The following is a 12,083-nucleotide window of genomic DNA, read 5'->3' as shown; positions in this document are numbered from 1 at the left end:
ACCGCAGAGTGCTCCTGTTTCAAATCCCTCAGGGGCCAGGGGTGGAAATGAAATGACAGAGCTCTCCCTACATCAGGCTTCCCCACGCCTGCACCTTCTCTGCCCGTCACCCTACATTCTGTGTTCCCGCTGGACTGAGTGAAGCTGCACGAACAAGCCGTGTTCTCGCGTGTTCTGAACCTCTGGATGTGTGGTTCCCCTGCCTAGAATGTCCACCTGCACTTGTCTCACTGTGTTCTTACCGCTGTCTTTGCCTTCTTCCCTTGTCTGTTGGATGGGCACCCCTGTGATGTCATCCCTTAGACCCAGTCCCCAGCAAAGGTCCCGGGCACAAGACGGGCTCCCCAGATGCTGATCATGTGAGAGAGACTGGAGGACACCCTGCACAGTAGGGACTGTGCTCAGAGGACTCAGAGAGCTCCTCCTGGTGTGGATGCCGGCATATTTATCTCTGTACCCCCAGCACTACACCTGGCATGGAGCGAGTCAGGGGTTATCTGTCATCTGAAGAGTGTCGCGCTTTCTGCTTGTCTGTACTTGGGTAGGAATGGTGGCCAGGAGGAGCTAAGTAGCTGGATTGACCTTAATGCATGTGACCCATGACCTCTGGGGGTTATGCCCAGAGGTAAAGGAGGTGTGGACTAGTGGACACAGCGCAGGCCACTTGCCAGCAGGGCGACCTGAGGCAGATGTACAGGCCTCCCGCACTGGGCTGCAGCCTCCTCCTGTTGCCTTACTCAAGGCCCTCTGAGGCTCGGGGGGGATCCTGCTTTCGGAAGCTGGGTGTCTGTGGGCTCTTTCTGGTGTTTGCACTGCCCAGGAAATGTGGTCCTAATGGTGGCAGCTTCAGTCCTGAGGAACGCCCGGGTTGGATCTCTGCTGGCCTCCGTGGTGTGATGTCAGCCATCCACTGGGTCTTAAAGCCACCTGGCCTTCTGTCTTTCCACCTGTAGCTGAAACGCTCCCGTGAGACAGAGGCCCAGCTGAAGCCCCTTGTGGAGAAGAACAAGCGTATGAACAAGAAGAATGAGGATTTGCTGCAGAGCCTCCAGCGGATGGAGGAGAAAGTCAAGAACCTAACGAGGGAGAACGTGGAAGTGGTAGGTCGCCATCCCCTTGGGACTAGCGCCTGAATTCTCGTCCGCATCTGAGATTCTCCAGCCACCCACCCTCACAGTGCACATTCCCCAGGGCGCACCTCCCACCCGCCTCTCCGAGGAAGCCTCGTGAGCAGACTCAGGCCGCACCCACCTCTGCCACTCTCCGCTTCTCTAGAATTCACAGTGCCATGGGCGCCTGGGCCTGGAGGGAGACGCCCCAGCTCTGTCTCTACCACCCTGGGTCCTTAGACACCTCTCTCATTCTCTCTGTGCATCACTTTCTTCATCTATAAAATGGGAATGAAAATATCAACGTTGCAGGGTTATCGAGAAGATGGAATGATGGCATAGAAAGGCCTTGCAGAGCACACTGCTCGTTGTGGAAGCTCAGTGTGTGAAAGCGGTTACCATTTTTGCTCTAAGCTCTTTGCATAAGGGCCTTTTATTTGCTGCAAAAAGGATGATTGGTCTTTGTGGTCAGGGTGGTGTCTTGTAGTTGATGGTTGAGAGAATACCCTGAGATTCATTGTCCAAACCAGTGTCAGTCACCGCCATTTGACAGCTGAGAAGACCTAGGCTCTGAGAGGTGGAACCGCTTCTCCCCGTGGCCTCACAGGTCCGGGTATGAGTGTCATCAGCAGGCGTGGTGTGCTCTCCTCCCCCAGCTTCCTCCTCCAGCTTTCAAGGCTTGGTTCCAAGTCTGCCTCCCACCCCTAATGCCCACCCAGCCCTTTCTCTCCACAGGGGGCACTATCAGCCGTGCCTCTGGCTTGGTTCTGGTCTGAAGCTGTCCGCTCCTCCAGCTTGGGGCCTAGATGGCTGTCATCCCTCCATCCATCCCTCTATCCGTATTCCTGAGCCCACAGTCTGTGCCCTGACAAATGCTGTGGATGAGCGGCCCTGCAGTGCTCTCTCCCCCTCTGGCTGCAGAAAGAGAAGCTCTCGGCCCAGGCGTCTCTGAAACGGCACACTTCCTTGAACGATCTCAGCCTGACGAGGGACGAGCAGGAGATCGAGTTCCTGCGGCTGCAAGTGCTGGAACAGCAGCATGTCATCGACGATCTCTCACTGGTATGTCTATGCTCCGTGACAGCCCTCAGTGTGATGCCAAGTGACGTGTGTCAGGAATGGCAGTGGGGCTTCAGGGCGATGCTGCTGAAGCAGATGGGGTCTCACAGAGCTCATCCTGTGGTGGGCACCTTCCTGCCTTATTCTGCCAGGAAGCAGCCTTGACTGCATTTAAATCACATTACTGGTACCTGGGAGCAGTTTCCATGGCTACTCTTTTTCTCAAATCTTCTCCCCAGTTTGCTGCCACTAGGAAGCAGCATCAGTTTTAAGAATGAATCTTCTGGCCTTTACAGAGTGGGCATGATCTCTCCCTGAGAAATCTGATTGTTTTTAGCTTAGTGGTTACAGACCGTGAGCTTGAAAACCTGAACCTTGTAATCAGACCGGAGTTTGAAGGACTGTGTATGTCTGTGTATAAGATTAAGGGTGGGTGAGTATGTCTTAAGTAGGTGAAGTGTTATAACCAGAGAATTCTGCAGCTCCCTGTGAAAGGAGCGTAGGTACCAGTAAGGGACCATCTGCAGCGAGCTTTAGCTGGATCTTAGAAGCAAAATGTGTTCTGCTGTTCTGCTTGCTCAGGAGGGAATGTGCTGGTTTAATTTATGGGTCCTCACAGCGTAGAAAAGCCAGTGGTCAAAATTCTAAAAACGTCTTTGACGATAATTGTCAAATTTACTCTGCTTACCTAGCTCTCTCTCTTTAATTCCCTCCTTCCTTCTTTCCTTCCTTCAACCCAGCCACCCAGACTTCCCTCCATTCTCCCTCCCATCCCTCCATCCATCTTCCCATCCATCCATGCCCCCATCTTCCCATCCTCCCCTCCTTCCTTCCATCCTCTTTCCGTCCATCCCTCCATTTCTCCATCTCTCCCTCCCTCCATTCCTCCTTCCCATCCTCCCCTCCTTCCTTCCATCCTCTTTCCATCCATCCCTCCATCCCTCTGTCCCTCCTCTGCTCCTCCCCTCCATCCCTCCTTCCTCCCTTCTATCCATCCATCCATTCATCTTTGCTTCATTACACAAAAAACTTGATGCAACATAGGATGAAAAAATGCATTCAATAAAATGATAAAGTTGAAAGAGGAATAATAAACAGATAAGACTAGAGAAAATAAAGATAGTAGCATCAGTCAAAATCAGGAGGGACAAATGGGCGGACTGTAAGGGCTAAGCACCAGATTTGTCCCTGCGTTTCCTGGCAGCCAAAGGGAAAAGGAAGATTTGATTAGGAAGGAGCAAATCGACTGGTTCTGTCTGGGGCTGAACGCTGCTACTGTTCACAGGGACCATTTCTACTGACAGAAGCCTCCAGGCCGCCACCATCTCTTGTTTCTTTCTTCAGGCAACACTGCATGTTGGGTTCTAGCCTCATATAGCGGAGCAAGAACCCGAGAACAAGACAGACATAAAGGCTGTCCCCTGGCCAGGAGGAGGCCCACAGGGATTTGGCCCCAGCTCTGCCTGAGCTCAGAGCTGCAAGCTTCCTCCCTCTCTGCTGCCGTCCCTGACAGGGTGGCCGTCTCGTCAACACTGCCTCATGCTTTACAGCTTCCGGCCCCCACAGTAGACAAGCTGGAGTTTTATGGCACTGGCAAATTTTGGCATCTTTTTCTGGGATGGGCTAAGTCCGGTTAAGGACTTGAGGAAATGTTGTTGCTCTGTAGCTCTCAGTTCTAAGAAGCAGCCATCACTTGGGTGCTGAGAACCTGGTTTAACCCAAGCCCAGTGCAGACAGGTAGACATGGCAGCTTCGTAAGTCACATCCTTTGAGGTCCAGCTTGGTTGGTGTGATGTGAGGCTGGCTGAAATGCCAATAGTTGTGTTTCCTTCTAGGAGAGAGAACGGCTCTTGCGCTCCAAGAGACATCGTGGGAAAAGCCTGAAGCCGCCTAAGGTGAGCCTGCGATGGCACAGCTGCTCTGCTTTGTCACTGTGCCAGGACCTGCCGGGCAGATGGCCCAGGGAGAGGGGAGGCACAAGCAGTCCATGGAGGGGTCGTAAAGGCAGAGACACTCACATCTCTGCGCGTTTGATGGTGGAAAACCTGTCACTGCTGTCTCTCAAAGCAACGTAAATTATAGCCGTGGGCCCAGGTATTATAATTTATTCATGGAAGACTTATGGCTGAATTCTGTATTAGGTCTCAGGGTCTGCTCACCCAAAATTAAAGACATAAATACCTAGACCTTTTGAAGGATTTAAAGGACACTCAGGCTTGGTTTATAACATCTTATATCCTATTCTGAAAAATCAGGAGCTTTGCACTTATTTGGAATAATGCAGAATTGTGTTCTTTTTGGAAGATGTAGTTTTACGGAGATAGTGTCCAAATGTCCTGGTGGAGAGAGGCGAGGTGGGCATGGAAAACACAGACGCCCCCAGGGACCGAGCTGGAATGTAAAAGAGCAAATGGGCAGATATAAAAAAGACTTCATTTGCATTAAAATCCATTTAGACATATTTTTCACTTCCGTGAAGACATGAGCCTGCTCTCCTTTTTACGGAGCCAGATGTCCCTCCTGGTTTATCTTTTGATAGAGATATGGTCATAGAGAAATATTTCTCTTCTCTAAAGAAAACAGCAGTGTAGATGTGATGCTGAATGGCCTCAGATATATGACTTTAGTATCAGAGTGGCAGTAGGGAGTGGTGGGGACTGTGGCAAACTGGGCCCCAGTACAGTTGCTGTAAGAAGGGAGCCAGGCGATGTCAGATATTCTAGTCTTTGAAGAGAAGTGGAAATCCTTATGCATTAGTTTCCTAGGGCTTCCATGACAAAGTACCACAAACTGGGTGGCTTAGAACAGCAGAAATTTATTATCTCACAGTTTTGGAGTCTAGAAATCTAAAATCAGGGTGTCGGCAGGGCCGCACTCCCTCTGAAACCTGTAGGGAAACCCTTCCTTGCCTCTTCCAGCTTCTGGTGATTTACTGACACTCTTTGGCTTTTCTTGTTTTACAGCTGCCTAACTCCACCCTCTACTTTTATGTCTTATGCCCCTCTCCCTGTGTGTCTCTGTGCTTTCACATGGCCGTCTTCTTATGAGGCCACCTATCGTACTGGATTAGGGGTCTACCCACTCTAGTATGACCTCATGTGAACTAATTATATCTGCAATAACCGTACTTCCAAATGAGGTCACGTTCTGAGATACTGGGGTTAGGGCTGCAACACCTCTTTCTTGGGAGACCCAAGACAACGCCTAAGACCTTATTCTATGTAAAATTTCAGGATTTTACATATTGGTGCAAAGGTTTATAATACACACTGTAGACCAAATAAAGTCTATCTGGTGCAGCAGCCAGGGTAATGTCACCCGGTCTGTGCTCGTCGATGGCTTGCTGTGTCCTGGACACTGGCTGAGTGGTTATTCACACCATCTCATTTAATCCCACAGCAGCCCTGTGAGGTTGCTGTTACCTTTTCCATGTTACAGTTTCAGGAAGCCTAAAGATATAAAATATAGAAATAATTTAAAGAGACAAAGTAAATTGACAAGGCTGAGATTCAAACTCAAGTCTGGAGCTCTGAGGCCCGAGCTTGTAGCATCAAGTCAAGGTGAACGAGGTGCAGATCTGTATGACGTTAGAAACTCAGAAGTGGGAACTTGTTTATTTTCACATGCATATTTTTGCTATGGAAGTAGCATAGCCGCACCCTGGACTACCAGGGAAGTAAGAAATGACGCGTCTCCCGCAGCGCCTCCCAGTGCGATCCGTGTCGGCATTTTGATGCAACCCCCCCACTCCTCGCCCCGCTCCGTCTTTTTTTTATAGTGTAACTGTAGCTACAGATGCAGTTTTGCATGCTGTTTTTTTTTTTAATGATTGCTTATGAAAGAGTTCTTTTTTTTTTTTTTAAAGATTTTATTTTTATTTTTATTTTTTTCTTTTTCTCCCCAAATCCCCCCAGTACATAGTTGTGTATTCTTCGTTGTGGGTTCTTCTAGTTGTGGCATGTGGGATGCCGCCTCAGCGTGGTCTGATGAGCAGTGTCATGTCCGCGCCCAGGATTTTTTATTTAACATTATACTGTAAAGCACTTAGCCATGTCATCATAAGTATACATTTTTATGGCTGCATAATCCGTTGAGTAGATGGGCCATCAATTTGTTGCCCAGCCTGCATCTGTCGGGCAGGTTTCCTCCAGCCCCTCGTGGTTGTGATAAGGCCGTGGTAAATGAGTTTATGCTTCACAGACAGCTCTCTCTGGGCCAGGCCTACTTTTTCCCCTGAGTGTCGAGCGTTTCATTAAGTGACTCTCCTTTCCCTATTTTGGACTTTCTGCTTCTGTAAATGTCCCCACAACGAACTCCTTTTGTCCAGAAAGCTGCATCCACTGTCTGGATTGTTCCACAGATGGATTCCCAGAAGTCGAAATATGGCTCAGAGAGTGTGAAGGCTTAGATTAAGAACATATGCGTCGCGCCATCCCCCCCCCCCGCCCCCCGCCACCCTGCCCTTGCAGAGAGTTGCGTCACTTTGCACAGCTGCCAGTAGTGTATGTGAACGCCATTTTCAGCATGGGACAGACGTTTAAAAAGCAACAACCTACGGGTATTCAGTGTGTCCCATTAACAGAATGTGCTGTGGCATTATACACCCCATAAAGCTTCTAAGTAGAGTCTTTGGGAAACCCATTGTGGAGCCATGACTATATTTTTCAAACCTGTATCAGAATGCCTGGAATAAGAAAAGATTACGTTTTCCCTTTTCCCGTTTCTGAATGTGTTTTTGGGAAGAGAACTTTACAAAGGACTAGAATTGACTTACGACTTGTTAGGTTTGCAGGTCCAGCAGGCGAGGGGGCCGGGGCTGCGTCCTGCTCACCATGCCCTGTGCACTGCCTGGCACAGAGCAGGTGTCCCTGAATAGCTGTTGACTGAATAGCGAACAACTTCTATTGGAAAAATGCATTTGCACGACACTGGATTGTCCTGTTTGGTCACTTTAATTAAAGTGGTTCAGTGTCACTCGAAGGCCAAGTTTGGGAATCTCTGTGGGAATTTTTCTGAGCTGGTTCTGGGTCTTTCCAACTTACTGTTTCTGTGACCCACCAGTATCTTTTCTTTTTCTCGAGGCTCCACGTAGATAGTTCCCCCCATGCTCCTGCCTAACCCCAGCACTGTCCCAGGCAGGCGGGAGTGGGTGTTTGGATCCCTCAGGGAGCTGTGCTCAAACCTCAGGGCTGCCTCTTCGGCCTGGGTGGCTTGCCTTTCTTCTCCCCCACAGGCTGCAGGGATTCAGTAGTTTCTTTCTCCCCCCAAATGCCTCTGTGCTCTCTGTCCCTTATGCATCCGTGTGCTTTACCACTGTGCTTGGGTCTTTGCTCAACAGAGTATAGTGGTGGATGCGTTGTAGGTTCCAGAATTTTCCAGAAGTCTGTCAGCCCGTCCCTGCTCTCTGGCCCTGACTCCCTTTTGGAAGAGCTGTTGCAAGCCCCCCTGGACTGTGCAGTTTCCCCTGAAGGGGCTCCTCCGATTCCACACCCTCCCCCCGGTTTGCTGAAGACCTGGCTAGGGCAGGGCAGTGATGTCAACCCTTGTCCTTCACATCCCTGAGGGCTGCTGACTCTGTCTCACTGGGCTTCTGGGGCCAAGATTGGTGTTAGCTGTCTCTGCCCGGAGAACCTGCTAGTTCAGGCCCCACTGAGGGGTTGCTGGAGAAGGAGCCTGAGCAGTTCCTTGGGCCCTGTGTTGGGAGGCGGGCTTGTCCTGCAGCAGGTCTGGCATCAGGGCCTACCTGTAAAGACTCCTCGCCAGGGCGCAGGCGGTAAGTTACGTTGCGGCCATTGAAAAATGCTACCTAGCAGCACAGAGTTGTCTCAGTAGAGAGCTGGGCAAATGCACAGTGGCTGAAATTAGTAGTTCGCTCACACGCCTTGGTTGAAAGCCGGGCTGGGCCTCTTGGGTGAGGCAGCGTGGGAGTCAGATCCAGCACCAGCTGTGCTGCGCTGGGCTCCGGGAACCTCAGTTTCCTGGTTCTTACAGTAGCATCGCATCCAGGAGATTAAATGAAGCTTCTGGCTCTATGCCTGGCGTGTGGTCAGGGATCAATAAATTATGGTTTCTCTTTCTCCATTCATTTAAAGCAATAGCTTTCTGTTGGAAGGCCTGGGAAATGCAGATTCCCAGGCCCTGCCCTCCTGCCATTCTAATTCATGTCACATGTTTTTAGAGAGAGACAGCCTTAGATGACAGTGAGATGCGATCTCGGTGCCCTTCAGAGAGCACCGTCCTGTGAGGAGGGATCCTGGGAAATGTTGAAGCGCCACCGGAAGCACAGGCCCTTCCAGCTGCGTCCCTCTGCCCCGACGGTCTGCTGTCACAAGCAAGTGGCTGATGCCTCAGGCACTTCTGTCAGGTCACTCCTGGTTGGTGGCTCCAGATCCACTCTGTTGGACATCAGGGCCTCTCCAGACTTGACCCTGTGACCCCCAGGCCAAGCCTGCTGCCTGTGGAGGGCAGGCCTGGGCACCAGTGTGCAATCAATACCTTTGCCTGGCGGGGATGCCCAAGCATTTGTCATCATGTGCACACATTTTCCATTTTTAAGTAGCCAAAAGGAATGTTTTTTTCCTTTTGTGGATGTCTCCACTTGACTCTGTTCCTGGACAGTCCTTGCCCACGGCTGTGTCATCAGCCCATGAGCGTGGTGAGGGCTGAGTCATGCCTTATTTGTCCTGCTACACTCAGCCCCCAGCATAGCGCCCCCACCCCGTGGGGCTCATTGACGTCAACAGAGTGAACTCTCAGTCGTTTCATGTCTCACCTGTCTGCGAGCCTCCCTGCCCACCTGTCTGCAGGGCTCCCTGCTCGCCTCCCTGCCCACCTGTCTGCAGGGCTCCCTGCTCACCTCCCTGCCCACCTGTCTGCAGGGCTCCCTGCCCGCCTGTCTGTAGGGCTCCCTGCCCACCTGTCTGCAGGGCTCCCTGCTCGCCTCCCTGCTCGCCTGTCTGCAGGGCTCCCTGCCCGCCTGTCTGTAGGGCTCCCTGCTCACCTCCCTGCCCGCCTGTCTGCAGGGCTCCCTGCTCGCCTCCCTGCCCGCCTGTCTGTAGGGCTCCCTGCTCACCTCCCTGCTCGCCTGTCTGCAGGGCTCCCTGCCCGCCTGTCTGCAGGGCTCCCTTTCCGCCTCCCTGCTTGCCTATCTGCAGGGCTCCCTGCCCGCCTGGCTGCGGCTCTCCCTGCTTGCCTGTCTGCAGGGCTCCCTTTCCGCCTCCCTGCTTGCCTATCTGCAGGGCTCCCTGCCTGCCTGGCTGCGGGCCTCCCTGCTCGCCTGTCTTCAGGGCATGCAGCTGGGGGCTTTTTCTGGGCATTTCATTCCCTGGAGGGCACAAGGGCTTGTTCTCTCCAGGCTGGCAGTGACCCTGTCACCTGCTTCCTCCTCCACTACAGCCTTCACAATTCATTTCTTGCAGCTTGATCAAAGAGAGAGAGGAAGCTGGTGGTAGGACCCCGCACTCGCCTGGCCAGGTGGGTGGCCTAGCCCCACGTCAGAAGCACAGGAGGCCCCTCTGGGAGCAACTCTGTGTCTCACCTGCTGGGTTTGTGGGACTCTTTGGTAAAGGACTCAGGGGAAGATTTGGGTCCTGGAGATAGAACACAGGGACAATTATGAAGACACAGAGCCTGTGACCTGGGCCGTGCCTGGGCAGCTAGGCAGCACAGCTGTGCACACAATCTGCACTGTCCCAACCTGGGGTAGCATTGCAGGCTGCTGGACAAGGAGGAGTAGCAGAGCTGGGGGCCTGACCTTCCCACAGAGCCTGCCCAGGGCACCTCATCCTGGATAGCAATGACCATGGGATGTCCAGGCCGTGCCTGAAGACTTTGAAGTAGAGAGGAAGTTATAGTGGTTCCAGGCAATGTATTCAAGCCGGGCAGGAAACTGCCATGCTGCTAGGAATGAGCATGGGGTGAGCCTCGGGCTCAGGAGAGGAGCTGGGAGGCTGGGCTGCAGGCTCCTGGGCCTCCTGCCTGATGTTAGGAGGGGACTCCAGAGTGGGAAGGGTGTGGGGCATAGGCTCCGTGCTTCCAGCCCCACCCCTCTAGGCCCTGCTTTCTCATCTGTCCCCGCCTTCTTTCAGGCCCTCATCTGATCCATCCTGGCTGCTTCTGCTGCTTCCCAGTGTCTTCCCTCCCCTCCAAAGCTGCCAGAAGGATCTTTTTTTTTTTTTTTTTTTTTTTATTAATGTTATGATAGATTACAACCTTGCGAGATTTCAGTTGTACATTTTTGTTAGTCATGTTGTGGGTACACCACTTCCCCCTTTGTGCCCTCCCCCCACCCCCCCTTTTCCCTGGTAACCACCGATCAGATCTCCTTATCAATATACTAACTTCCACCTATGAGTGGAGTCATATAGAGTTCGTCTTTCTCTGACTGGCTTATTTCGCTTAACATAATACCCTCGAGGTCCATCCACGTTGCTGTGAATGGGCCAATTTTGTCTTTTTTTATGGCTGAGTAGTATTCCATTGTGTATATATACCACATCTTCTTTATCCAATCATCAGTTTCTGGGCATGTAGGTTGGTTCCACGTCTTGGCTATTGTAAATAATGCTGCGATGACCATAGGGGTGCAACGGACTCTTGAGATTTCTGATATCAGGTTCTTAGGATAGATACCCAGTAATGGGATGGCTGGGTCATAGGGTATTTCTATTTTTAACTTTTTGAGAAATCTCCATACTGTTTTCCATAGTGGCTGTACCAGTTTGCATTCCCACCAACAGTGTATGAGGGTTCCTTTTTCTCCACAACCTCTCCAACATTTGTCGCTCTTGGTTTTGGATGTTTTTGCCAATCTAACAGGTGTAAGGTGATATCTTAGTGTAGTTTTGATTTGCGTTTCCCTGATGATTAGCGATGATGAACATCTTTTCATGTGTCTATTGGCCATATTCATATCTTCTTTTGAGAAATGTCTGTTCATGTCCTCTGCCCATTTTTTGATCGGGTTGTTTGTTTTTTTGTTGTTAAGCAGTGTGAGTTCTTTGTATATTATGGAGATTAACCCTTTGTTGGATAAGTGGCTTGTAAATATTTTTTCCCAATTAGTGAGCTGTTTTTTTGTTTCAATTCTGTTTTCCCTTGCCTTGAAGAAGCTCTTTAGTCTGATGAAGTCCCATTTGTTTATTCTTTCTATTGTTTCCCTCAACTGAGGAGTTATAGTGTCCGAAAAGATTCTTTTGAAACTGATGTCAAAGAGTGTACTGCCTATATTCTCTTCCAAAAGACTTATTGTCTCAGGCCTAATCTTTAGGTCTTTGATCCATTTTGAGTTTATTTTGGTGTGTGGTGAAAAAGAATGGTCAATTTTCAGTCTTTTGCATGTGGCTGTCCAGTTTTCCCAGCACCATTTGTTGAAGAGACTTTCTTTTCTCCATTGTAGGCCCTCCGCTCCTTTGTCGAAGATTAGCTGTCCATAGATGTGTGGTTTTATCTCTGGGCTTTCAATTCTGTTCCACTGATCTGTGGACCTGTTTTTGTACCAGTACCATGCTGTTTTGATCACTGTAGCTTTGTAGTATGTTTTGAAATCGGGGATTGTGATTCCGCCGGCTTTGTTTTTCTTGCTCAGGATTGCTTTAGCAATTCGCGGTCTTTTGTTGCCCCATATGAATTTTAGGATTGTTTGTTCAATTTCTGTGAAGAATGTTCTTGGGATTCTGATTGGGATAGCATTGAATCTGTAGATTGCTTTAGGTAGTATGGACATTTTAACTATGTTTATTCTTCCAATCCATGTGCATGGAATGTCTTTCCATCTCTTTATGTCATCGTCAATTTCTTTCAAGAAAGTCTTGTAGTTTTCATTGTATAGATCCTTCACTTCCTTGGTTAAGTTTATCCCAAGGTATTTTATTCTTTTCGTTGCGATTGTGAATGGGATTGAGTTCTTGAGTTCTT

General features: G+C 50.3%; 1 protein-coding gene across 7 annotated transcripts in view; it reads left to right on the top strand.

Annotated features, from left to right (window-relative positions):
• The window catches only part of JAKMIP1 (janus kinase and microtubule interacting protein 1), a 147,725-nt gene that overhangs the window by 93,214 nt on the left and 42,428 nt on the right, over positions 1-12,083 (top strand). For all 7 annotated transcript variants that reach the window (XM_070262734.1, XM_070262735.1, XM_070262738.1 and 4 more), the window contains 3 exons: positions 954-1,100; positions 2,031-2,171; positions 4,004-4,063. In XM_070262734.1, coding sequence (XP_070118835.1) covers positions 954-1,100; positions 2,031-2,171; positions 4,004-4,063 — 348 coding nt within the window. The remainder of the gene's footprint in view (positions 1-953; positions 1,101-2,030; positions 2,172-4,003; positions 4,064-12,083) is intronic.

This window comes from Equus caballus, chromosome 3 (genome assembly GCF_041296265.1).
Source record: "Equus caballus isolate H_3958 breed thoroughbred chromosome 3, TB-T2T, whole genome shotgun sequence".
NCBI classification, from domain to species: domain Eukaryota; kingdom Metazoa; phylum Chordata; class Mammalia; order Perissodactyla; family Equidae; genus Equus; species Equus caballus.
Note: the sequence above shows the minus strand (reverse complement) of the source record. Positions and strands in the feature narration are given on the sequence as shown.